This window comes from Ictalurus punctatus, chromosome 14 (assembly GCF_001660625.3).
Source record: "Ictalurus punctatus breed USDA103 chromosome 14, Coco_2.0, whole genome shotgun sequence".
NCBI lineage: Eukaryota > Metazoa > Chordata > Actinopteri > Siluriformes > Ictaluridae > Ictalurus > Ictalurus punctatus.
In genome coordinates this window covers 16,846,985-16,873,711 of record NC_030429.2, presented here as the reverse complement: position 1 = coordinate 16,873,711, position 26,727 = coordinate 16,846,985, and the positions used below count along the sequence as shown (strand labels likewise).

The window sequence follows — 26,727 nt, the reverse complement described above, 5'->3', positions numbered from 1 at the left end:
CCCATTCACTTCATAATGACATTTAAACAAGGTCCCCAGACCTGACTTTGAGAACCACTGATTTAAACATTAAACACAAAGTGATTCTACACATTTGTATTCTGTTTGTTTACCTTCTGATTTCTCTGCAGGTGACCCCAAATGCTGGCAGAATAAATCTCTCCCAGGGGACCCCAATTACCTGGTGGGCGCTAACTGTGTGTCTGTACTCATTGACCACTTCTGAAGAGGGCGACAGCTGGTCTGTTACTGAAAGGCAAAGTGTCATCGGAGAACATTATGAAGTCCCCCCCACCCCCTTTCCTCCTCTCCTCCTCTCATTCTCTCCTCTCTGCAATGGAGTCATTCTTTTCTCTTGCTTTGTGGACCGTTGCCAGACAGAGTTTATTTGCTTGGAGGACAAGGAGAGCACCTCCACCTGGTGCTGAATCCCCACAAAACTCATTCTTATTGTTCTTATTTTGGTGCTTGAAGGCTTGCCAAATATGAAACGGATGGAATAAGAGCATATTAACTGAAAAGAATGCATGACTAGTACCACAGACAGACTGAAAATCCCATTTGACATCCGTCTAAATTGTTTAAAAAAAAAATTTGACACCATTTAAATGAAGGAATAAAATAAATAATTTGTTTTAAATATTGCAGTTCTGCATCTATGCTCACAAACAAACAAAAAGAGGTTTAATGCACATCCCTCTTTTTTGTTTGTGAAGTCTGTGGTCATGCGTGTTTTGCTGGTGTGGGTGTACACGAGGACTGCTTTGGATCTGCATCATTCTGAGCCTATTTTCTGGGGAACTTGAATGAAGGACACTAAAATGTTATGAAGATGTGTTTCTGAAGGATTAGAACTTTTTCGCTCATTGCTGATCAACTTCCTTCACGGGCTTCAAACGGGCTCTACATTTTGAACAGACCTTTTCTAGTGATGTTTTACCATAGACGAACACACTGGCAAGACTCCTGCTGTCTAGAGATCTATGCATGTGCTACGACTCAGGTCCAGACGCCTGCTACTACGTTCCGAACACCAACTTCCCCCCATCTTTACACTGCGAGCAGTGATGCCTTACTGCATATTAACATTTAATTTAACAAAACCACATGCAAATGTTGCGTTTAAGTTGTTGAGTGAAATGATGAAGGATATTTAAATTCTCACCGTAAATTCAAACCCGTTATGTTCGTGGATCGGATTTAGCACACCAGTACTCAAGGCTAATGAACAGGTATGCTTTATTTTACTGCTATGCATCTGTCAAAAGATATACATAACACTAGGATATGTTTAAATTATAGCTGTATATACTGCTAGCACATGGCCTTGGTTCGCTGTAAATGAACTTTTGTACATTTTTGTTATTTTGTATAAAAAAGTAAGATGGGGGGGGTTATTTAAAAAAAAAAACCAACAACAAAAAAAAAAAACCACTACATTGGTTATGTTTGTATTACACTAATACCCCTGAGCCTTGGAACTAAACTTAGAAGTAATGAAAAATTTAAAATGAAAAAAAAAAAAAAAAAAAAACCCACTTTTCTACCATCATATACATAAATCTCTTCTCAATGGCATTTTTAACAATAAGAACACAACATTTTTATTCTTATTTACAGAATAGGAAAGTGCTCGGTTTCAATAATTTAATGACTCTGTACTTAAGCAGGGGCCGTCGTGGTGAGTGGTCCTGTACTTTGTGATACTGGATGCTGTATTGTGTGCCCTGAAATGTATTTTTGTACTAGTAAACAATTTAATAAGGCACATCAGTACTCCTTTTCTTTTGATATAAAACAGCTTCTACCCAATCTGAGTTTCTTTTCTTTATGAGGCTGACTTTTTTTTTTTTGAATATTCTTTTTGCTGCACATTTCTAAATATACCACTGTATTAAATAAATTCATTTTTAAAGTAACGTTGCATGCTTCTAGTGTCAGCACTGTAATCAACTGTAGAACAATTAGTGTACAGCCAATGTGAAAAAGGTACAAAGTTTGGCTTGACGCTATCTCATGGGGTAATGACCCTCAGCAGTGGATAAAAAGCACAAGCTCCAGTAAAGCTGATAAGTACTTACAGTGAGAAAAGAGCTGCATTAGAAAGTCTGGAGGCTTCATTCCCCAAGTTGGCCTTTGCCCTACTTACACTGGCTCCGTCATTAGTACAGTTGTGAGCTTGGGGGGGAAAAATCTTTAGGCTGTGGACTTTTCTTCTCGGGCCGTACACTCATGAAACACAATGAAATTGAAACCATGTCTGAGTGTTCAGTACATGTATTACTTATGAAACACAACATACATTATTTAAACAATCATATTAAACATGCTACATTGTATTAATCATTGTCATAGCATAAAAGTTTGTTTACTAAATTAGTTCAATATTAAAAACTTGACAGATGAAACCAGGAACCTCCCTGAGATTAGTCTGCAACTAGTTCAGCATTAGCTATTGTTTTTCGCAAGGCCACACAAAACCACCGTTCATTTGAATATACGCCTATTTTATTTTTTTTACATTTCTAGACTTATAGTTTAGTGTCTCCTGAAATCACTGAATTATAAATTTCCTGAGTGAGGGCAATGTATTTCTTTTCAACTAGATCAAGGAAGTAGAGTGGGTCACGAATGAGCGCTGGATCAAAGCCCTCCTCCACCAGCTTCACCTTTTTCATCTTGAAAGTTCCTGTGAGTTCCAAAGAACTCTGAAAGAGAAATGTGCTTCGATTAAAAGCTTGATACAAAGACTATGAAAGCTATGCAGTCAGCAGTACTGGGTTCTAAACATGACCTACCTGAATGCGAATGAAACGGGGTCTGGCATAAACGGGTAGGTAGTTGGCTACGACTCTACATGTGTCGGCGCCATCAAAGTCCTTCCCTTCTTTTAACACAACAGCCGCCATTCCAATCCTCCCCTCATGCCCTTAAGAAAGAATTTAACAATAATTCATTTATCCAAATTGACTTTGACAATGTGAAATGCACTTAGAGCTGAACAGCTGAAGTTTCCAGGCTTTCAACAAGTCTGGCTCCCAGCCTTCCACTCCAACTGCAGAACCTGAAACACCTCAAATGACACCCGATTTTGCATAAGTCATGTTTACACAACTGTAGCTTTTACCTTGGACTGTGACGCCATAGACGTTTGCTTCCTCAATGCAGTCCACCATAATGAGAATATCCGATACTTCAGTTGTGGCTACGTTTTCACCTTTCCATCTGTGAAACACACCAAACGTAATCAACTCGACAGATTAATATGTTTATTACACGTTTTGGCAGTGATGAATCTTTTAGAGTGCATGCCCTTGACAATATATAAGATCTAATGTAGTTTTTCCTTTATAATCCAAACTGGTGCTATTTTACCTGAACGTGTCTCCAACCCGATCCTGAAAGTAGACAAATTTTTCATGGTCGATTTTCAGCAAGTCGCCGCTGTTGAAATAGAGATCGCCTTTAACAAATACATCTCGGAGTCTTTTCTTTTCCGTCTGCTGCTTGTTTCCAGCGTAACCAACAAATGGAGACTTAACGGTGATCTTCCCAATCAGCAGTCCAGGTTCCCCTGCAAGATCATTTATATCATTCATACGATTCATGTGTACAGGGTATGAAATCTTTGCTAAGGAGTCGAGCAGGATTGACTGACCCGGAGCTGCTGGTACACAGAATCCGTCTGCGTTCCTCACAGGTTCCTCTTTCTCAATGTCGAACTTGATCAGGGCGTAGGGGAAGAATTTCTAGCAGACACCATTTGAAATGAGCTTTATTTACAACGTTCTTCACTGTGCTGCTTTTAAATGGTCTTGGAGTTAAATACTCTTACCTTGTGGAGGAAGTTAACACGGCCTACCACTCCAACCTTTGTGGTGTAGTTAAGAAACCCGATGTTTCCTTCTGTGGCAGCGTAGAGCTCCCTGACGTGAATATTCCCGAAGCGATTCAAAAATTCGTTCCATACGTCTGCTCGTACACCGTTACCTATAGCAATCTTCACTTTGTGGTCTCGGTCATTGTCTCTCTGTGGGAAATAGCACAAATAGACATTATATTCAAAACATCAAATATTCGATAGCTTTTAGAGTTTATAATCTTACCTCAGTGTATGTGGCGCACTATACACTGATCAGCCGTAACATTAAAACCACCTGCCTAATATCCTGCAAGAATCCCATGTGCTGCCAAAACAGCTCTGACCCATCGAGACATGGACTCCACAAAACCCTCTGAAGCTGTCCTGTGGTATCTGGTGCCAGGACACGCACCCAGCTGTCCACATGATGTAAAAGTTAATGTGATTCATCAGATCAAGCCACCTTCTTCTGTTGTTCCATGGTCCAGTTCTGATGCTCATTATAGGTGCTTATGGCAGTGGACATGTGTGAGCATGGGCACTCTGACCGGTCTGCTGCCACGCAGAACCACACACACGGTGTGCACTGTGTGTTCTGACACCTTTCTATCATAGCCGGTATGAACTTTTTCAGCAATTTGTTCTACAGTAGCTCTTCTGTAAGATCAGACCAGATGGGTTGGTCTTCACTTCTCATGTGTATCATTGAGCCTTGGGTGCCTACGACCCTGACGCCAGTTCACTGGTCGTCCTTCTTTAGACCACTTTTGGTACTAACTTGGAGTGTAACCTGGCCTGGGAATTGGGGGTTGCAGTGGCGAAGATTTTTTCTTTAGCCACGAATAATTTTCCACCTGGTGCGGCTCGTCACTACATAACTGAACTTCTTTAAAAGCCTGTAATGTTATATCTTCAGTGAACGGATGTCAATCAGACAGGGTTTACAGGAAAACACATGGAAATACTCGTCTTCTTGCTTGACAGCTCTCAATTCTCACAGTCAGCTCTCACAGTGAGTGTGAGGTAAAATGGATATATGCAGGAAAAAATTTGTAACTAGTAAATGGGCTGAAACTGAAACACTAACATCCTCTCATGCTGAGCAGGAAAATAAGGTGTGTAAATGACTTATACGTGAATATGATGGAATAATGACAGATACTGTACTCTGCATGGCACTGTAGCAGCTAAACCCATACACTGATAGCTTAGTTGTGCCTCCCCTTGATTAGTGACACCAAACTAGTCTAGTCTCGTCTTAGATAGAACTTTTATATTTTATAGGTTCTGCAAATAGTGATAACACCCGAGGCAGCTTTTATGATAAATCCAACTTTTTGTCCAATTTTCACATTTTTAAGCAATTAGACAAGGAAAAGATGCACATATTTAGAAATATGTTTTTAAAAAGTTTTTCTGATGGAGAAGAATCTGGGCTCAGTCCCGGATGATTAACAGTTCAACTAACGCCTCTGGGCCTAACCACTGCATACTGGGAACACCCCATAAGACCTGTCATTTTGGAGATGCTCTGACCCAGTTGTCTAGTCTTCACTATTTGGCCCTTGTAAAAGTCACTCAGATCCTTACGCTTGCCCATTTTTCCTGCTTCTAAACCATCAACCTGGAGAACTGACTGTTCACTTCCTGCCTAATATATCCCACCCCTTCACAAGTGCCACTGTGACAAGATAATCAATGCTATTCACTTCACATGTCAGTGGTTTTAATGGTGTGTGTGTGTGTGTGTGTGTGTGTGTGTTTGTGTGTGTGTAATATAATATAACATAATACAATACAAGTCTAGCACAATAATTTAGCTGAAAAGAAACCTCAACTTGAATACATGCAGCAGCTCAACTGAGAAATCTCCTCTCGTATATCAGTATATAAATAGTGTATTCAATTACATAGGCACAAAATGCTGACCTTTGGTGTATTGCAGAGGTAACGCATTGTTTCTCCAATGTACTGCATCACTGTAACATTATACTTCCTGCAGTCGTCCCAGAACTGAGAGGCAGAAAATTTCCTCCGCAGAACTAAAGAATTCCCTAAAACCAGGACAGGAAATGCAAACAGCGCACAAGATATAGGCTCATACTTTCATTAAGTTAGCAAGAAAACATGATGGGTATGCTGTTAGGGTTCGAACCCTTATCTGAACCCCTAACTCCAGAGATGTGAGGCAAGCGTGTTAATCACTAAGCCACCGTGCCACCCACCCCAAAAAAAAAACGAGTTAACATGCACTTAGAAAATGTACCTCTCTCAATACAGCCTGCGAATCCTATGAGGAAGCCAGCGCTGTGGTACAGAGGCAGGTTGAGGTAAAACACGTCTTCAGAGGTGACTCCAGAAACACCCTGGATGAATGAAGCAGCCCAAACTCTCTCATGAGTCACTGTGGCTGCTTTCGGCAGACCTAAACCCAAAGCAAGGCGAATTCAACAGTCGAATAAATACAGATGAACATTCTAGCTTCATTTTCTGAGATTGAGATCTGGTGACTGAACGCCATAGCATATGATTTTCATACACATGAAACCATCCAGTGAGTCCTCGTGCCCTGTGGTGGGGGAATTGTCCTTCTGGAAGAGACCACTAACATCATCATAAAAATGTTTCAGCAAAAGATAAAGGAGTAACGTCAATAAGTAAGTCAGTGTATAAGTAAGTCTATTGATTTACAGCCACCAGCTTTCCTTTCCTTTCCTTTGTCATCTGTCTGTACAGTATATAAAGAAGAGCTAACAATATAAGAAATTGCTTCTTCAATGTTCCATTAGGTTTGTTTGTGTTCAGGGTAAATCTAGTGTTGTCTGAAAGCCTGGAACATCTGTGTGGGTTGTTACCGGTGGTTCCAGATGTGTAGATGTACAGCGCTGTGCTGTTGTATTTAACATTAGCCCTAAGTGATGGAGACAGCGCTTCATCAGGTGCCTGTGTGATGGCCTGAGAGATGCCCTTAATGCCATCTGTGCTGCATGCATCAGAGAGCACATACACGCTGATGCGCTTCTCTTTCAAAGCAGGCAAAATTTCTCCAACGGCACCACAGAGCTCTGCAGGAAAACATACAACTTGTCAGTTCAACTCTACCTCAAACAGGTCACTCTCCAGGGTGAATAATCAGATAGACTCTAGCCCTAGAACAGAGCCAGTTTAACTACAGAAACGCTGTTACAGGTTTATACGGTCAGCTCCAGAATTATTGGCACCTTTCATGTAAATGAGCATGTAACCCAAATAACCCATGCAATCACTTATTTTGAACTTGAACATAAGGGCACTGTTTTTATTTTGTTTTGTTTTTTCCAACAAAAATATATTTCTTAAGGAGGGAAACATTTTCTGCAAAAACCCTGATTCCAAAAGTATCAGCACCCCACACAATTAAAATGTATAACAGCACCTGCAATGTGTAACAAGGTCGGAAACACTTGTACAGGATGCAGAACCAGGCTGTTTATATTCTCTGATTGGTGCGCATGGACTTGTCTCTTCAGTTCACCTCACAGGTTTTTAAAAGGTTTTCATATCAGACTAAATCATTTGTTTTAGTCCTTTGAATCATATTTGTGATGATCTGGATGTATGTCTGGCTCACTGTTGTTGAAAGCTTATCGACGGCCAAGCCTGAACTTTGTGGTAAAGGAATCTAAAATTTTAGCCTAGAATTCAAAGACGGTTATCAGAATTCATGATCAGTCACTGGAGCTCCAACCAGAAAAAAGCCCCATGATCCAACACCAGATTTTATTTTACAGTGGGTTTGGGGCTTTTCCTTCAATCTTAAAAATAAATGTTCTTCACCAGTTCTTTACAGCACCATAGGTTCTGCAAAGAACCTTCTTATCACGAACCATTTTTCATTGTATAGGCTTCTCGAGTCGAGTTGTATGGTTCACTGGAGATTAAAGAAATTCTTCATGTTTCATTATAGGTTCTTCAGAGTAGTGTGTTGGTTCGTCAATGCATCATCCGTTAACAAGCTAAAATGAACTAAGATTTTTTTTGTGGGACTGGAAAAGGTTCTCCTGGCATCGCTGTTTAAACCCATAATTTGGTTTCTTAAAGCACTAACTTTCAAGGTTTTTTAGAGAACTTAAGGTAACATGGTTCCTTGTGGCACTGCTGTGAAGAACCATATGCGAGTTCTTTAAAAGCACCAGTAAATAGATGGTTCTCTAACGAACCGGAGATTAAAAGGTTCTTTGCACAGCTTAAACGGGTTCTCCTATAGCATCAAGATGAACCCCCGCCCCACACCTTTTTTTTTTTTTTGGTTCTAATTGGAACCTTCATTTTCAAAAAAGTGTTGTATGCAGCAATATTTTTCACCTCATATATAGAAGGTGGTCATTGGCCAAAAATTTCAGGAGCAACATGCCCATGCCCTGCTTATGTATTTTTCTCTGAAATGTAGAGGCTTGCTTTGTCATGGTTTTTTTTGTTTGTTTGTTTTTTTTCCTGTAATGGGATGACAAGAAATTCACACGAAACATGATGTTGCTTGTGATTTCCCACACAAACAGAAACCAGTTGGAGAACCACAGCTGTAAACACTGTGCATTGACACATTGAGTATTGATTGCACTGGATGAAACTTTTACCTTGGTCTACTATAAGCACGTTTGCACCACAGCAGGAGAAGCAGTGCAGGAGGGATTTGGATCTGATGTTAAAGTTGAGTAAAGCAGTAGCACAGCCGAGTTTAGCCAGACCGAGCCAGACCCAGACAAAACAAGGCTCATTGCCTAAGAACAGGGCCACAATGTCACCCTCCTTCAGTCCAGCCACCTTCTGCAAAGCACGAGCCACTTTATTACTCTCCCTGTCCACGTCCGAGTACGAATGCGTCTCTCCCATGAAGTGGATGAAGGGTTTGTGTGGATGTTTCCTCACTCCATCCAGAAAGCCGTCGAGAATGCTGTAAAAGCGAGCTCTCCTCTTGTAGAGCTCCAGGCGCAGTCCAAAGCGCGCAGCATGCAAGATGTAGGCGCAGTCCTGGATCAAGTATGGACACAGTGTCCTGAGCACACTGGGCAGCACACACAGAACAGCCACAAGTAAAGTCAACCACACGTACATGTCCATGTCCATGCGAGCAGAGCTGGTGCACAAAGAAAGCTCGCAAGACAACAAAAGTGCAGCACTGAAAGCACAAGCGCTGAGATATGAGCCAGACACACGGGTGTAATCAATCCTTTCCACGATTTCGCTCAATGGGTTGCCAGATTACACGTCAAATCCACTTGAACGGGGTTATAGTTTGCAAGTGTGTGTTAGACATATGTAGGGCAAGTGTGAAGTTCCTCTTCAGTGAGAATCCAGATCAAGTGAAGATCAGTCATACTGAAGTGTAATCACTTTTCCCCCTGGCAGATCTGCTGTATCTGAAAGGGTTTACTGCTTTTCTGCTGACTTCCACAAAACTGTGACTGGCTGCATTATCTCAATATTTCATAAAATTCATAAATCACGCATGTTAAGAAAACTTGAAACGTTAAGAAATTAAACTAAAATGTTGTGATACTAAAAAGGAAGAATTAAAACATGAGATTTTTTAAACAAAATTTTTAAAAAAGTGGTACAAAACCACATTTTTTTAGAATTGTTTGACGTTCTAAGGTGCAATAATAAGACTATAGTTGAGAATTGTATCAGTTAATGTAAGGAATTAATAACATTCTTAGGTAATATATTACACAATCAAATACTGTAAGAGAAAACCACCTTCACATGTGTCTGTCCATCCAATCATTTTCCATATTGCTTATACTACACAGGGTCACAACAAGCCTGAAGCCTATCCCAGGGAACTTGGGGCGCTAGGGTGGGGGACACACTGGACAACGTGCCAACCCACCTCAGGACACGATCACACACACATTCACACACCACGGACAATTCAGAAATTCCAGTCAACCTACAACGCATGTATTTGGGCTGGGGGAGGAAACCGGAGTACCTGGAGAAAACCCCCGAAGCATGGGGAGAACATGCACACTCCAGGTACACAGGACAGAACCGAGGTCATGTCTATACATAATGTCTTGCACTAAAATTCTAGTATGCTTAAAAATACATCTCTTTACCTTATGGACTGATTTAAGGAGACAAAACATCATCATAACCATAATTCATTTTTAACTAGTCTTATGTGTTTATATCTAATTATTTCTAAATACCATTAAGGTAACTAATGTGTTACTGCAGCACATCACCCAGGAATTAGTCATGAAGAGCAGCAAAGCTCCACATCTCCTAAAGTGAAGAAACAGAATATGGTTTTTACCTCTTAAAAAAACAAAAACAAACCCTAATCATTTAATGTTACTGACAAATAAAATACAGTATAATTAAAGTGCAGCACAGTCATAGGTCCAGCAACAGGAAACATGCAGCACTGACACACACCAGCTTGTTGCTCAATGTTTGCACGTCGTAATTATTAAAACACTTTATTTCACTCTATTTCAGCCTAGTTGTTGCACATGGATAAACTCTCACTTTGATGTGAACAGAGTAAACTACATGATCCGCTGAAATGTCTTTAGATAAACAGCATTCAGAAAACAGTTATTTACACAGATTTGACAGTCAGAAGATTTTCCTGCAATATGGCAACCACATTCTTCAGCTTAGACTTAGGAGTGGGCGGAGCTTGTAATGGAATGTACATGTCTGTACTATGGTCTCAACGAACTGTTGCTACACAGAGTTGATACTGATATGAAAGTATTACAGCTCCTTAAATCCAGTCAAACCACAAATCAGCATCATGTGAGTAAAAAATCAAATATACACTAACAACCTGTCTAAATTATACCATATTTAAATATATTTAAAATAGCATGTTAAATGCAACTCACATGCTCTCAAGTAATATGTCCAACATTAAGGTTTTTAGGAAAATTGAGACATTTTATGGAGGGTTTTAAACTTTAATTCACAAAGGGCAGTACAAAAACAGGTTAATTAAGAAATCCTGACAATCACATAACATCAATATTCAGTCAAATCACAGTACAACACACACACACACACACACACACACACCACACACACACACACACACACACACACACACACACACACTTTATTTCTGAATCAGAGACACTGGACTGTCAAACCCACTGTCCCGTTGAGATATTTTGAATTGTGAGAGTAAACTCTTAGGACATGTTTTACGGCTCATCTCATCCTCCGAGCCTGGAATTGGATCCCTGCTCTTTGTCATTTTACTGCCTACGTACTTCTTGGGTTTCACCCCGAATGGCTTTTTGGCAATCTCTTTGTAAACAGTTACATCAGAGTTATCACCTATGGTGCTTCCAAAGTCCAGCTCATCTACAGCAGGGCCAGTCAATGAGAATGAGCTGACTGGCTGTGGGGTTTTGCTGGGGTAGGAGGAGGTTAGATGAATGTTGTTGGAAAAAGTGGATCCGTTACTGGATAAACTCCAGTCACTCTGGCTATCATCTCTCACAGGCGCCTCTTCAATCAGGAAAGGCTCAACAGCCACCCGAGGAGTAAAACTTTCACTGGCTTTTCCTGCTTCTGTCCGCATCAGGTACTCCTCCCTGCTACGCTTCCTCAGGGTCACATTAACAGAGTCAGCAGTATTAAAATGAACATGAGATGAAGAAAAATCACAGAAGGATTTGGGAGGATGATGGTGGAGTGACCGTGGGGTGGTGGGCTCGATTATTTCAGGACCTTTAGCGGCATTCGTCTTCACAGATTTGAAGTCAGGCTGAGAGGCCTTGCCTGCAGTTCTCATTTTGGCTGTTTGGCCTACAGAGCTGGTCTCAGCGAGGACCTTCATCTGCTGCTGTTGCTCATTCCTGCAAACTTTACGGGACTCTGTTATGGCAGAATGGCTTTGGCTTGATGCAGCACAAGACACTTTATGGTCAACTTTAGAGTTTTCTGTAGAGTTTGATGATGGTTCTGTGATAAATATTACAAAAATAAACATGAGGTTTCTTTTTAAATACATCATGACTACTCCTACAGATAATAATAATAATAATAATAATAATAATAATAATAATAATAATAATAATAATACACAATCTGTACCTTGTGAATCCTGATTTCTTTGAAATTTCTTTTTGGCTACAGGTGTTTCTAGCACTTTGGCCATGGCAGCCAGTTTACTGGCAGCATTGATGATTTTCTTCTCAGCACTGGGTTTTAAAGAGGCAGATAACCAAAATTTGATGAGGCAAAAAACATCCAAGCAGCACAGAGGCTAAAGGAAACTCTTGCCACTCTTACCCGTTGGTCTGGCCCCCCTCCTCCAGGAGCTCCTGCAGGCAGGTGAGGTAGTACCTGCGCATCCTGCGAGCCGTGTCCTGTCTCTCCCTCAGGACCTCGGCTCTAATCAGCTCAGCTGCTCGCTCTTTGCTCTCCTGCAGGTAGCGCAGCATGTCACCTGCACAACACATCAGTGTTAACTACAGACACAATGCCAACAATGTCACAGAAAACTTTAAAACAGCACTCCATGAATAGCAGAGTAAACTAAAAAGACTGAAATACACAGACCTCTTATTTTTTGCACAGCTTTCATATACTGTTCGTTCATTTCTTCAAGGCCAGCATGAAGATTTTGTTGACTGACTGCAGCACTGTAACAGATCATGAACCTAAAAACTTCAACCTTTTATGGAAGGCCAAATGCAGACAAATGTTTGTTTGTTTTTTATTTATATTTTAATCAGGCAAAAACATTTTTAAACAGCACAAACCCAGATTCCTCGCATGCAGACAATTTGGCCTGCTCAACCACTTTCGCATGAGCTTCCTTCTCTTTTCGCAAGATTTCTTCATGCTCTTCTAAAATGGTTAAAATTTTAAAGAAAGAATTACAAATGAAATCATAGCAGATTACTGACCAACATGTCCACATTCGTAAACAAGAGAATGTGCCAAAGAGAGAATTTTGATATTTATGCGTATATTTGGGACATGTGAAAGCTAAAGCGGAGCACTAAGGACCTTTGAGTTTGTGTAGAGTGCTCTTGTGCTCTCGGACCGTGTGCTGGAGCTGACGACAGGCCTTCTCCAGATGCTTCTGAAGCTCCAGATTCTTCTTCTGGAGCCTGCCTACGGTATCATTACAACCCTTGTTGCTACAGACACTTTCTTTCCTTTGGGCCAATGAGCCTGCAAAGTACAACATGCAAGTGTTCATTCATCTAAAAACAAATTCATGATCTCATAGAATATGAGCAAATCTAGTAGCATGAGTGCCACATACTATGTGTATGATTGAGTTCCTTTTCATGTGGCTCTTGGGTTTCCTTCAGCACATGCCTCAACTTCTCCGCACTGCTCTGTAGCATAATATACATAGTCATGTATAGTTTCTATATTGCATATATAATATATTCTATAATACAACACGTCACATGAAGAAAACATCATTATCAGAATAGGTTAATACATCTGCATTTTAAAATCCTACCTCTATTCAAAAGTATTTACGTATGCATCTGTGCGTATGCAATTACAATAGACAAGAACTGTAACTCCTGATACGTTACTATACAGAAAAACCATTTACCTGAAACTTGCCTTGCAAACTGCTGAATTAGGATTTGAATATATAACATGAATTCAATGCTACTTAGACTTTCCCCTAAAGTTTGGGTGTATCCATATATAAATCAGACCCACACAACTACATTGGTAAAGTACAGTATAACCTAATTTGTTCCTACTGAAAAAGTAGTTCAATCTCTGAAAGGATTAAATTATACTAATATAAAGCTTAATATGCAAAGATGTCTGACTGAATAATTAATTAAAGCGTTCTACAAAACAACACGTTTTTCAGTACAGGGAAATGTGATGAAATGATTGTTTATTGTAACTCATGTGCTACTGATGCGGCAGATCTAGATTAGGTTAATGTTTTCAAAGGAGCTGGTCTGAAGAAAGCATTGCCGTTATCTGTTCATTGCTTATCTTTATGGTTCAAAGCACTGAACCAGACATGACAAACCTTCAGCGACTTCTGCTTGGTGTTGGCTTCAGCTTTGGCCAGTGCCTCCCTGCACAGGTTCCTCAGTCTGCCTCTTACACCTCCTTCCTTGCCATCTGCCTCCTCAGCAGCTTCTCTCTGCTCCTGGACCTCCTTCAGAACCTCCTTTAACTCGGCCAGCACCTCCTCCATCGACTGCTGCCGTTCTTCCCGCAACCTCAAAAAACAGGTATGTTCTGTGAGTACTGGTGCAGTTTAGCAAACAAACAGTGTGTATATCTGTACATGATAGCAACACTATGCTTAGTTCAATGTTCAATCATAGTGGTCTTTTATCATTACTTGAGCTGTTGCTGACTCCTCCACTCCTGCTCCTTGCTCCGGATGGCTTCCTGTAGATGTGCTTGCCCCTTTCTGAGAGCCTCCTCCCAGGTCTCTTTTATTCTTCTCTCCAGCTGTGCCTGATGAGTTTCTTTTAGGCTCTCTTGGTCCCTCTGAAGTTGCATCTTAAGGCATGAAATCTCTTCCTGCTTCTCAGTGTTCCACAAAGCTCTGGCAGCAGAGAGCTCACCTTTGAAAAGCGCCTTCTGCTCCTCACCAGAACGCTCCAGCTGTGTGTTCAGACAGTTCACCTGCTCCTGAAGCTCCTGGTTTCTGTGCACATAGTCCTCTAGCTCCTTGCATTTTCTACTCATTGTCTCCTGCCATTTGTCTTCAGCTGCTTTTACTGCTGAAGACACCTGGATGATGCAGATATAAAGGGCCTTTATATCACCTAATAAATAGGTCTTCTGCTTAGTAGTTTATTTTTAACTAATACTACCTCTTAATTTATAACGTTAAAGGGGTTTTCCTTCAAGGTGATAATGACAGGTTTAACATACAATACAGACTGCACCAATCATGTACAACCACCTAGTGGGTCTTAATTTGCTTTTCATTAGATTCTACATTCAACAAAATATAGTTAATATAATAGGAGCCTGTAGCTTTAATTAAACAACATCCTGACACGTTCTTTTAATTTAGTTCTAGCCGTTTTGCTGTTGGAATGTAATTTCAGCTTTTTTTATATTTTATTAACGGCAACCTACCTGTTCTTGAATGTGTTTCTGTTGTAGCGTTTCCCACCGTTCACGCTCTGACTGCAAACTGGCTTTGTACTCTGGGAGGGAGAACATCTCTTGGAGCCAGCGATTATGAGCTCTAGACACAGCCCTTTCAACCTGCAAAGGGGACAGAGGAGGAACGAGCACGGTGATATTCCAAGATTTTACACAAACATTATGTTACACAATAACATGCGTTTTTGTGGTCATGGTAAAAGTGCAAAAACAAGGCACTCTGTATTTCATGACCATTGGAGTAGGCTAGTGGTTCTCAAACTGGGGAGGGGGTGCACAGAAATTCTATAACATTATTATATATAAAATGTATAAATAAAATATTTTCCCTGTAAGTATGCAAGTTGGGATTGTCAACCTTTGAACTATGATGTGCATAAAAATGAGAAATATTAAGAAATTAAATCAATTATACACGAAGACACACAACAACAGAGACATCCATTGATATACATGCTGATAAAACCTAAGACTATTTAAAATGGATAAGTTTTAGATAGAGGACATAGTCTCTTAGCAGAGAAAGTTAATACAGAAGAGCCTAGCGTGAAAAGAAAAAAAAAAAAAAAAGTGAAAATTTGACAACTCTAGGGGGACATCAAGCTGAAAAAGTTTCAGAACCACTGCACTAGGTGATAATTTGGCTGCAGTACGACGTATTATGTGATGCCCAATCAAATGAACTCCTTTCAAACCCTTTAAATCCCTGTAAAATATTTACTAGATACAACAAGGTGCAGTATCTAGAATGTATGTAACAAGCACATTAATATAAACCAGCGGTATGAAATATAGCCAGAATGTGCTGTTATAGAAAATTAAACATGTTCTAATCACCTAATCAGTCAAGGTGGTATCAGTTCTGTTAAAGATCTGTTGCTTCTACTAATTATATGAAGAAGTTCCATGTGCATCATGGAACTTGCATCATGTGTCTGACTTAATCAGAAGGCACAACAGAGTCATTTACATCATATTCAGAACGTGTACCAATTTTATCAGCTATATTTTGTTAATAGTTGGAAGAGTTGAAAGAGGTACATAAGCCGGTGTTACATTAGCAACTTACTCTTTTGCCTGATCAACACCAGCCCTAAATAGCGATCGAAATTCTGTGTGTGACTGACCTGCAATGTCATATCCTGCACATGTTTCTGCTGCAGTTCTCTCTCTTTGCCCCTCACTGCCTCCTCCACTGCTTTGGTGAGCTTGCTGTCTGACTCTCGCTGCAGCACCATCCTCTGGGCACTGAGTCTCTCCTCCAGCTGCTCCAGGGAGAGAAGCGGGCTCACAGAATCCACAGTGTCTGTCTGAGTGCAATCATCCTGTGTTTCTGTACATTTGGCTTTTTGTTTTTCTTTCATGGCCTCTTCCAGTTTTCGCTCCCACTTCCTTTCCAACTGAGCGAGTGAGATTAAGGACACATACTCAAGCACAAGCACACAAACCAACACTGTGCTGACTAAATTGTTTGTCATTTTTCCAAATCCATTAGGTTTAGTAAATATGCCACCTACTTCTTGCTGTCTTTCCTGCCAGCTCTTTTTGGCAGAGGCTAGCTGCTTAGTGACCTGCAACTGTATCTCCGTCTCTTTGTCTTTGGTCCACTGAGCCTTGAGCTGGGCAACAGCCTCCTGGTGTTGGGAGGCAAAATCTGCCTTCTGCTTCTCCTGAGCCTCCTCGATCTCCTGTCGTCTCTTTACCTGAGGAGTAGAAAATAAATGAAATGTTTATTATCCATTTCGGGATATATAAATTAATAAACGTGTAACTCGGCTATACAGCACAGCACCATATGAAACAGATCACCTCACTGTCTTTCAGGTTTCTCTCCTCATCAATTCGGTTCTGAAGGTTTTCCTCAAGTTTATCTTTTTCCTTGCAAACAGAGATGTAACATTCCTGCACAGCTAATACTTCTTGACTTAGGTCAGATAATTTAGATCTGTATAGAGGATGCACAAGAAAGTCCATTTACACAACTTGAACCATTAGGAGCAGAATTAATATAGTACTTAACACTGATCAATAGAAAACCTGCAGACTAATTAAGAATGAAATGAAGATTATTTGGTAGATGTTTTTAGGCACAATTCACTTACTCCAGCTGCTGGATGTGCTGTTGATGCTGGGCAGTAAGCTGCTCAATGTGAGCCGTGTGTTCCTGAGCGAGTTCTGCACGAACATGCTGAACCACATCATCTCTGTACTGCTGCTGGGTTCTCTCATACCTGAATATACACCACCAATGGTAAATCTAATAAATCATCCCTCACATTTCCTTTTTTAAAAAGGAGCCACTAGCATCTTACCTCTCAGCAGCCTCCTGTTTCTCCTGGTCCAGCTCCTGAATCATCTCCCTCATCTTGGTGCAGAGCTCAAAATTAGCCGATTTCACCTTTTCCTCGCTCTGCTTCAGCTCCTTATTTCTCAACTCAAGTGCCTGCCATTGAAATACCACAGGCCTCATTTAAACACAAAATCTCTGTTTAAATCCATGTAGAACAATCCAAGACCTGCACATACAATCATTTCCAAAAAAGTTACTGTGAATGATTTCTAAAAACATCCATAAACATGAAAACCTTTTGCTCAGGTCTTTTAAGATATTCTCTTAAAATCCTGTGCATGAGAATGAGAATTCTCTAGATGGAGTCAGGGCATTCAAATATATTATGATACACAATTAATATTAATGGCTGGTTACATAATTAGGCTTTTTGGTTGTTGTTAAAATACATCAAAGGAATAGGTCTTGGTGACTAATAAACCGCTCATTATTATTGCTGAAAGAAGAAGATAAATAAATCCTGGAAAATGAGCTCTCTGTACAGAACCATGTCATCTTTTTTGAAGGTCCCTTTTAATGCAAGACCAAATTTGTAGCATTAAAGATTAAAGCCTGATTTGTTAGGAATGTTTTATTGAGGAAACCACATATTCCCAAAGAACACAAGAGTACAACAACGGACCTCTACTCGCTTCTGGAGTTGCTGTCGTTCCTCTTCCAGTCTTGCTACCTCTTTGTGAGGGGTTATGTTCGATTGCTCCAAAAGCTTCTCTAAGCTGCTTTCCCTCACCTGCAACATAATAAAATAACATAATATTTTTATGTACAGCAAATACTGTGCACATACATATAAGAGTCAGTCCTCACCACAGCATCTTTAGCAGTTCTCTCAGCTCCTTGTAGCTGGGTCTGTAGCTGTTCCACATGATTCTGTGAGGTCTGGAGATCCTTCTGTATGCGGGAGATCTTCTCCCTTTTTGTTTTCAGTTGTGCTAGACACCGCTGCAGCTCAGTCTTCAGCTCTTTCACCAAGTCCTCCTTAGGCAGGCTTGAGTCTGACAGGACAGGAGTGCTGAAAAATAATGAGAAATAACATACCCTTGCTAAAAAAAAATAATAATTAAAAAAAAAAAAGTTCATCTAAATCACATTTGAAACCTTGAATTCAACCATGTTATTAAATGATATGATTTTCTGGAGACATCATGCAACACAATTTACCTGTGATTTCTGCCATCTTTCCAGCTCACTTTCTTAATGCCAAGATCTACGTAGGACTCGGAGAGCGGGTTTTCCCAGTTTGGGTTAGAATCGAAACAAACTGCTCCAAGCTTCACAGCAGACTCATACAGGGTGATCTGTTCTTTCAACTCATTCATCTCTTCCTATGGAGAAATGAGGAGTAACTGCAAAACTATAGTCAACGTCACTGAGTTTTGGATGAAGGAGGACTGGTTCACTTACTTGCAGTGCTTTGTTCATGTTCTCACTTATGTTACGACTACACTGGGCCTGCTGTAGTTTTATCTGCATCTGGCTCATTTCTTGAACACACCCTTTTTATTTATTAAAAAAAAAAAAAGATAAGAAAAAAAAAGCAGTATCAGTGGAAATGCTCAGCCATGCCAATGATGTTTATCTAAATGCCTACAGAAATCTTACATAAAACCTCAGTTGGTCACAGAACACACTGGTTTGTTAGAGTGCTCATTTAAATATTTCAAGCTTCTACAAAGGCTAACGGTGACCTCACTTAACTGTGCAGCCCTACTCCATAGGGGACTTCATTTATTTTAAGTAAGTAAATAAATAAATAAATAAATGAAATGTCCACCACATATGGCACACAAAATACCCTTCGAGTTACACTCCTTTTAAGGGTAATATAAAAAAAAACACTCATCCATGATACTTAAATTTTGGTCTGAATTAACTGATTGGTTTTCATCTGAATTAACATTGCACAGAAAAATTACATTAACAGACAGACACACACCAGTTTGAAGCAGCTTAGCACACTGCTGTTGGCTCTCCTCCAAACGCTGTGAGAGGGCATTGATGACTGCAGCTCTGTCCACCTGCTCTTCCTCTCTCTGCCTCTCCAGCTGCCTCACCTGCTCCCGCAGCCTCTGGGCCGCCTGCACCTGTTATGTACAGGCACGCACTCACATTTTCTTATGTGCAACTTATAACCTGAGGTCCACAAGGGTTTGTAGTGCCCTCTACTGAAAAGTGAGAGCATTCAGTAGTTTTAGTTTTGTGATTTGTTTTTGTGATTAATCAAAAGTACTTTATCATAATATCACACAAATCAGATAAGCATATATATTGTTAAACACAACACAAGGGATTACTGCTCTCTAAGACAACCACAATAGATTGCTAACAAAGTGAACTGTAAGAGGAGAACTTTAATCCAGGGGTTTTGTTGCTGTTCAGCACACAAACAATGCATACAAAATAATGGTCACTTTATTAGGTATCCCTACTGTGTAACTAAACCTACTGGCTACTTTATCAGGTAGAGCCATCATACAGGTTTACAGTTACTGATTACAGACTGCTGCCAATTACATACAAGTTGGTTGGTGGACCTCTCTCATAACACCCCTATGTGCTGGGTGGAAAATTGTGTATAGCAGCAGATGGATCAGGCGCTGCATCCATTTGGTAAGTTTACCTAATAAAATTACTAATAACATTCAATAAGATTCAAAAATGAACTAACCTGCTCCTCCAGATTTTGACCATGTGTGTCTAACTTTTGTTGTAGGGCAAACACTCTAGCTTCATGCTGTTCCTTTATGGCAGCCATGTCTCTGTCGTGTTGTTCCCGTGATCGTGTCAGCGTATCAGAGCGACACAGCTCAGTCATCTGCTGCTGCAGACTGTCTACTGCTGCCTCTGCAGCATACTGCTTCTTCATGTTCTACACAAACAAATCAAAACAAGGCTCTTGCTCAGCTACAGGTGCACAGTGTGTGTACGTTGTAGGCAAGACGTGATTCACAAAACTGTATTTTTACCTCCTGTTCTCTCTCTGTAAGGGTCTGAATCTGTCGCTCCAAAGACATGACTTTCGCTTGTAGTCGAGACTCCCTCTCTTTTGCCTCCTCTATGAGATGACTGGACTCCTTCAGTGATAATGTCAGCCCATCCTTTTCATCTGGGCAAAAGCAAAGTAAAAATACAATTCATTTAAAAAATTGCATAACATTTAAATCCCAATTCTAACATTTCAACACAATACAAGGATAAAAGTGTGTGTGTAATTATATATAAGTAATTTACCGTTTAATAGTAAATATATTAAATAAATAAATAAATAAATAAATAAATAAATAAATAAATAAATAAATAAAGTTCCAGCAGGTTAAATACGGATTCTTAAGAATTTCATAAATGGTCATTACTGCTGACAGACACAACAGACCTCAATGTCACCAACCAGACCAGATACCAGTATAATCAGTTTCATAGTAAAAATGACCCAAGAACCTGACAACCCTGAAAATTTCTTATTGGTTTCCTTCAGACATTAGCTTACCTTTTACAATTGCAAACTGATGCTCAAGATATCTCATCTTACGCCTGCCATCTTCCAGTTTCTGCTCCAGATCCTCAATCTGCCTCAATTGAGCCTTGTTTAAAATCTTCAACTGGGCATATTCCTGGGCATCAACAGTAGCTAAAACACGATACATTTGATGTGTAAAATTCCTCACTTACACATTCCAGTTTTAATTATCAGTGATCGCAATATATTTGAAAGCAATTATAGAGAAATTTGTGTCTGTAGTCACCCCCCCCACATGACTTACTTGGAGATGAATCAAGAAAGTCTCTTTGCAGCTGGTCAAAGTGGCCATTTTGATTAGACGACTGAATGTTAAACATATTTGGTTGTTTTGCTGGTTTATGTGGCTGGTAACTGGCTTTGTAACAGTCGACATCTTGGCTGTCAGTTATTCCATTATCAAATTTCTGGAAATATTACAGAAAAGTTTCATTTAATATTATTAAATAATGTATAATGTATATGTAGGTATATAACAGCAAAGGTATCAAATATGTATGTACCTGAAAGTGGTGTCCGACATTATCATATTCTCCATAGTCTTGGCCATCTGCTCCAGAGTGATGACCTGTGTGTGGGTAAGCTTGCTGTTCATAGTCCTCTTCAACAGAGAAGTTGTTGGTACCATTAGATTCTGCTGTTCCAGTAGAGGAGTAGACATAGTCTCCAGACTCATACTGATAGTTCTGGCCCTGATGTGTATCCCAGTCCTGGGTTAAATGTTCTGTCCTACCATGGAGGTGATGAACATGACCATGGCCATGGCCATACAGATAACCCGGATGATCAGACTGGTCATAGGTATCTCCAGGATTCTTTAAAAAGATCAAATAGTTAGCAGGGTTTTCCTTACCATAGAAAGCACCCTAAGCCAAATGAACATAAAAAGGCATTCATTTTCAATAAATCTCAAGCGTTATTTGGTGAAATGAGTAGAACATTTTCTAGAAACAAAAATGAGCAAATATTTCATTTGAACATGTTCTTTATCCATCATGAGTGTCTACATGCGCACTACAGCCATACTAACACCTGAATTAAAAGTAATAAACTCACTGTTTCAGCAGAAGGAGGTTGTGGTTGATCAGACTGTCCATTCCAAGCACGCTGTGGTCTAAAATACATAAAAACTATTTATACATTTCTGAACGACAAAAATACTGTTAAAAAGTGTTGTTTAGCTGATCGAGAGTAAACCCATTCTTGTACCGGTCATGATCTTTTTGAGGACTGCAAGTTGAGTAGTCCAGCTCTGGTGAAGAGTCGTGACTATCCTCTAGCATATCATCTGGGAGGTCAGTCAAGAGCTTATGCAGCTAGAGGACACAAGTTATTCAGAATTTAAGAGACAATGAATCACAAAATTACATGGCAACTCTTAAACACATAGGAAACCATAGCAACTGTTGACAAAAACACCAACCCAGTCTCTCCACACAAACCTGTCATTAAGCTACATGGAGGTACTACTGAAGATTATGTACCATACTAGAGAATTACACTGACATGAGGAAAATAATATGTTAACATAAGGTAACATACAGCATGTAATCAGTCATTCACACACATGATACAACTGGGATTTCTGAAAGAAAGGGAGGAAAAGAGGATAAACCAGACAGACTTACTCTCCATAAAGAGTGCTGAATCAACGTGACGTCTTCCACAGTCGCCTCACACACACAAACACTTTCATGCTCACGCATTTAGGCTTAACAGAGACCCTGCAGTAACAGAAGTGTGACTAGCTGTGACTAAACCATGTGCTTCCAAGTTCCCCGTTGTTTAGCTGCACAAAGTCAAATGATTAAGTAGACTTAAGGAAATAAAAAAATAAATAAAAACCCCTGAACATTTTGTGCACTGTCTTGGCCTGAAGCTTGCCTATTGTCAGGCTCTGGCCATACAGTCTGGTTAACTGGTGCAGAAACATTCCTCCCCTGCAGCGGAGAAAGAAATATTTTACAAAACCTGCTATGCAAAGAACCTAGAGTTCGACATTGTATCAGCCCTTAGGAAAACCGTTCCTAGATCAGTCAAAACATCAGACCTAAGCAGTACAGTCAAAACATCAGACCTAAGCAGTACAGTCCACTGCACAAAGAACAAATCCTGTACGCTGAGATGATTGCTTTGTTTCTTCCAGCTCTCCATTTAGAACAAAAGTCAGTCAGGGAAAGGAAGCACATGCTGATAGAGTCATAGCAGACACGCCTGACAGCTCTTCACTTCAGCCAATAACGGTTCAGGTCCATCGTTCAGCAAATTTATTAAGCATGAGTCAGAGCCTACATGCATCTGATTGGAAGAATTTGGTCTTTAAACACAAACACACCTCAGGGGTTCTACTAACTGAAAATAATCAAGTGCATAAAGCAGACTCGGTTATTATTATTAGGGTTTCCGCTCATTTTTACACTCTACATACAGTGCATAGATTTTTTTTGTAATCAATATGAACCTGAAATATCTATTACACTCCATACAACACCCCATGCAATCGCCCACAAGCTTAGATTAGAGAGATCACTATCACCACAACATATACAAGATAGTATTGGACAAAATATCAAAATCTCCAAGTACTTATTCAGTACAATTCAGACCTCTAGCATTCAGACAGTGATTATTTATCTATGCAAATTACACGCATAATTAAATAGTTAAAACATTAAATAATTATTTTATTGCACAATTAATTAAAATGACTGCAATATAGGCTATCTGAGGTGGGTTGACGACTGCAATATCAAGCTGTTTGCGACGTTAAGTGGAGGGAGTTGGGGCTTGAGGAACAGAACATATAGAAGATTAAAATGACGTTTATCTCAGTTTCTCAGTCATTACAAAAGATAAAAAATTTGGTCAGTCGGAGGTGCTTTTTAAGAAAGCAGAGCTGTTTATACAGAATCACTGCTTAGAGATTAACTCGGATTAACCTGTAACTACATTTTTAAATTAGGTCATCCATTCAAGTTTAAAACACAGCATGGAACAAGCATTAGAAAGCATTTACCGTTTAATCAAGCTCATGCGTTCAAATCAATGTTTCCCGATTACACGATGTGATTGTTACCAAAGCGCTGCCTTTTTATCTGAACGGACAACAATACAATGTGTGTTATGCAGGGTTCGTACAGATGCGTCGTAATTCCAGGACGTTCAAGGACTATTTTTGTTTTGTTTTCAAGGACTATACAAGAGATGCCTTTCAAACATTATTTCTTCTTTTTTTAAATAAAATACATACATACATACATACATACATACATACATACTACTACTACTACTACTATTATTATTATTATTATTATTATTATTATTATTATTATTATTATTATTATTATTATCATCATCATCATCATTATTATTACTAATAATGATAATATTAATAATAATAATAATAATAATAATAATAATAATAATAAAACTGCTGCTAATACTACTACTAATAATAATAAAAAAAACTGCTGCTACTACTACTATTAATAATAATAAATAATACCACTGCTGCTACTACTTTTATATAGTGCCTTTTTCAGCCATGCTGGAATAAATTTGCATTTCCCAGGCATTTCTTGGTCTTCAGCATAACCTCCATATACTCCAGGTGAGTCACAGGAGCACTATTGCCAAAAACTTTTAATGTAAAGTCGCAACCTTTTGCTAGATGATGACATAATGAATATGCTAATTAGCACATGACATCACATTAAATTTGCATTCTGTCTGGTGTCACTTGTTTCTGTTTGCTTCTCTCCTACTCTCTATGCTCACATACTATAATACATTAATAATGCACTGCATTAATTAATTAATACATTCGAATTCCCAATGAAGCTGTTCTCATTTACACATTTTTCTGTTTCTGTTGTCAGGAAACGGAGCGAGTATTAACCAGCAGTCACTTTAAAAGCTGCTGCTCTGCACTGACAAAATCCTGATTTAGAACCATAACATCATCTGACAAAATCACCACACACACACACACACACACACACACACACAAGTTAAAGACAACGGATGAGCTGTGATTTCATTTATATTTACATGTAAAATGTAAATGAGCAAGTTTGAAGTTACAGAAGGTCTTTTGTTACTCACACTGAATGTGTTCGTCCAAAAAGTCACTAGATTTGTCACATTTCTCCCCGTGCTTCAGGGGTTTCCTCCCTCAGTCCAAAGACATGCGCTGTAGGCTGACTAGCATGTCCAAAAGTGTGTGAATGTGTATGTGATTATGCCCTGGGATGGATTAGCACCCCATCCAGGGCGTCCCCCACTTGTGCCCCACACTCCCTGGTATAGGCTCCAGGTTCCCCATGACCCAGTAAAGATAAGAGGTATAGAAAATGGATGAACATGCTGTAGGCTTCATGTTACAACAACAGGCTGTAGTGTGTGACAGCACAGGAGAGTGTTTGGGCTTCTTTGAAGGGGCGTGTGTGTGTGTATTAACGGCCAGGATGAGAATTGTGTCTAGCAAGGTGCCAGGCAACATGTTGTGGTGGGAGAATATTAACTTACCTCCTGCTCCCTTGCGAAGTCCTCTTGATCATATTCCTCTTCCTCTTCATGCTGAGTTTGTAAGGCAGCGCTATCAAAATCGATGGACATTGCTAACTAGCGTCTGAAACAGACAAGCAGTCTGAATAACAACCTGGAAGAACATTAACCACTTCAACTTGTATCAGCTTCTAGTTATTATACGCAGATTCGTGCTCTTATAGCCATATCAGAGTCCTACAGTTAGTAATCCGAGCTTTCCTATTTAACCATATCCCCCGGTTAGCATTAACATCACCCCGACTCTCCAGCTAGCTTTACAGGCGGTTAAATAGCAGACACAGCTATCGCTTACCTCTAATACAGGAGTAAAATATCCAGACTTAAATTTCCTGTAAGTTTATCCCTCTCTCGCTGATGCAGTTCATCTACATAACGTCGCAGTCAAATCAATGCATTTAGCAAGGAACTAAACCAACGACAGCTAGCTAAGCTTTTAAACTTGTACCGCCTCAGTAACTAAAAATACTAGTTTCTCTTCGAGTACTCGACTTTATCTCGTCGACGTTACAGAAGTCCGTAATAAACTCATTATCGGGTTAGAAACTAACCAGACTGCTGTGTCTATGCTAAAATACACCGAAGACGTCATTCTTCAAACATGGCGCCCTGAACAACGGCAAAAAATCCTGGCAGCTCATTGGCTGGTTGGATGATGACGTATACCGCAGTCTCGAGTGCGTATGGTTTGTGGATTTCGTTTATAAGGACTTGCAGCTTTATTTTGGATTTGTCACTTTCGAAAAGCAACAGGAAAATGAATATTTTTCTATGCAACGTAATTATTTGAATTGACAAGTATTTTATCCATAAATGTAAGGTGATAAAAAAAAAAGAATCTCCCCCTTTTTTCTCCCACTTTCAAAAATATATTGGGATATATATTAAAATTTGTCCACTTCCGGTAACAAAAAGCTACTAAAATGCATGATGTAGGAATGTATGCTCACATTCTGGTGTTTTTGTATATTTGTTTTTGTTCTTTAATTTGTTTTGAGAGGAGGGGTGTTGTGAGTGATTTATATACCAGTTTTCATTCATTTCTGTTTTCCTCAGGTATTTTGCTTTGGCAGTGTACTATATTTGGCTATGAATGAACCCTTGGCAAAATAAATAAATAAATAAATAAATACAGTATCATAGCCCATAAATCAGGGGATCTCTATAACTTTCTTTATAGCCAGAGACCACCTTTTACTGTGAAATTAATTCCTCATCCCCCCAGTTAAGATTACCAGGGTCATTATTTAAATATGTAAAATAATATTCTGCCTACTTAATGGAACCATACATCATATTATTCCTGCA

General features: G+C 39.6%; 3 protein-coding genes and 1 long non-coding RNA gene across 20 annotated transcripts in view; 2 read left to right on the top strand and 2 right to left on the bottom strand.

The window, feature by feature from the left end:
• tjp1b (tight junction protein 1b) overlaps nucleotides 1-1,919 on the top strand; it is a 46,497-nt gene extending 44,578 nt beyond the window's left edge. For all 12 annotated transcript variants that reach the window (XM_053685539.1, XM_053685537.1, XM_053685547.1 and 9 more), the window contains one exon: nucleotides 132-1,919. In XM_053685539.1, the coding sequence (XP_053541514.1) occupies nucleotides 132-226 (95 nt within the window). In that variant the 3' untranslated portion in view covers nucleotides 227-1,919. The remainder of the gene's footprint in view (nucleotides 1-131) is intronic.
• Nucleotides 1,920-2,259: 340 nt separating this feature from the next.
• On the bottom strand, nucleotides 2,260-9,084 carry zgc:101540 (hsFATP2a_ACSVL_like domain-containing protein). Of its 2 annotated transcripts, XM_017485483.3 has the most exons (10): nucleotides 8,479-9,084; nucleotides 6,718-6,927; nucleotides 6,129-6,287; nucleotides 5,792-5,916; nucleotides 3,836-4,030; nucleotides 3,659-3,749; nucleotides 3,376-3,574; nucleotides 3,128-3,225; nucleotides 2,799-2,929; nucleotides 2,260-2,708 (listed from the first exon to the last, which is right to left on the bottom strand). In XM_017485483.3, the coding sequence occupies exons 1-10, from the start codon at nucleotides 8,966-8,968 to the stop codon at nucleotides 2,532-2,534; spliced, it is 1,875 nt and encodes a 624-aa protein (XP_017340972.1). In that variant the 5' UTR covers nucleotides 8,969-9,084; the 3' UTR covers nucleotides 2,260-2,531. The 2 variants fall into 2 exon arrangements, with proteins under 2 accessions (XP_017340972.1, XP_047016112.1); XM_047160156.2 differs by lacking the exon at nucleotides 6,718-6,927.
• A 1,440-nt stretch (nucleotides 9,085-10,524) lies between these two features.
• Nucleotides 10,525-15,321, top strand: LOC108275392 (uncharacterized). 3 transcript variants are annotated; one of them, XR_008397799.1, is made up of 5 exons: nucleotides 10,577-10,651; nucleotides 11,360-11,441; nucleotides 11,996-12,193; nucleotides 13,991-14,091; nucleotides 14,984-15,321. It is a non-coding gene; the product is annotated as an uncharacterized LOC108275392 (long non-coding RNA). The 3 variants fall into 3 exon arrangements; XR_006983690.2 differs by lacking the exon at nucleotides 11,360-11,441 and having other exon boundaries at nucleotides 10,525-10,651; XR_001814686.3 differs by lacking the exon at nucleotides 10,577-10,651 and having other exon boundaries at nucleotides 11,303-11,441.
• Nucleotides 10,677-26,063, bottom strand: cep152 (centrosomal protein 152). 3 transcript variants are annotated; one of them, XM_053685485.1, is made up of 28 exons: nucleotides 25,715-26,061; nucleotides 25,381-25,483; nucleotides 22,063-22,169; nucleotides 21,910-21,967; nucleotides 21,357-21,668; nucleotides 21,098-21,260; nucleotides 20,824-20,964; nucleotides 20,303-20,442; nucleotides 20,005-20,205; nucleotides 19,273-19,420; nucleotides 18,741-18,832; nucleotides 18,498-18,661; nucleotides 18,144-18,348; nucleotides 17,959-18,066; nucleotides 17,299-17,429; nucleotides 17,089-17,217; nucleotides 16,796-16,931; nucleotides 16,114-16,689; nucleotides 14,957-15,088; nucleotides 14,205-14,602; nucleotides 13,884-14,079; nucleotides 13,137-13,212; nucleotides 12,875-13,042; nucleotides 12,625-12,712; nucleotides 12,422-12,504; nucleotides 12,152-12,308; nucleotides 11,954-12,060; nucleotides 10,677-11,821 (listed from the first exon to the last, which is right to left on the bottom strand). In XM_053685485.1, exons 2-28 carry the CDS (start codon nucleotides 25,468-25,470, stop codon nucleotides 10,968-10,970), a joined length of 5,160 nt encoding a protein of 1,719 aa, XP_053541460.1. In that variant the 5' UTR covers nucleotides 25,471-25,483; nucleotides 25,715-26,061; the 3' UTR covers nucleotides 10,677-10,967. The 3 variants fall into 3 exon arrangements, with proteins under 3 accessions (XP_053541460.1, XP_047016131.2, XP_053541461.1); XM_047160175.2 differs by lacking the exons at nucleotides 25,381-25,483; nucleotides 25,715-26,061 and adding an exon at nucleotides 22,482-23,494 and having other exon boundaries at nucleotides 10,678-11,821; nucleotides 16,114-16,386; nucleotides 16,504-16,689; XM_053685486.1 differs by lacking the exons at nucleotides 10,677-11,821; nucleotides 11,954-12,060 and having other exon boundaries at nucleotides 12,148-12,308; nucleotides 25,715-26,063.
• Nucleotides 26,064-26,727: the final 664 nt, after the last annotated feature.

Bases quoted from the DNA above. Each gene is read 5' to 3' on its own strand.
- cep152 (XM_053685485.1), bottom strand. From the start codon at position 25,470: ATGTCCATCGATTTTGATAGCGCTGCCTTACAAACTCAGCATGAAGAG. The intron at 18,662-18,740 runs GTAAGTGAACCA...ATTTCTCCATAG, and splicing joins ACATGAACAAAGCACTGCAA to GAAGAGATGAATGAGTTGAA. The intron at 12,309-12,421 runs GTCTGTGTATTT...TGTGTTGTGCAG, and splicing joins AGCTGTGCAAAAAATAAGAG to GTGACATGCTGCGCTACCTG.
- zgc:101540 (XM_017485483.3), bottom strand. From the start codon at position 8,968: ATGGACATGGACATGTACGTGTGGTTGACTTTACTTGTGGCTGTTCTG. The intron at 5,917-6,128 runs GTACATTTTCTA...TCCTGGTTTTAG, and splicing joins CGCAGGCTGTATTGAGAGAG to GGAATTCTTTAGTTCTGCGG. The intron at 2,709-2,798 runs GTAGGTCATGTT...TTTCTCTTTCAG, and splicing joins CCCGTTTCATTCGCATTCAG to AGTTCTTTGGAACTCACAGG.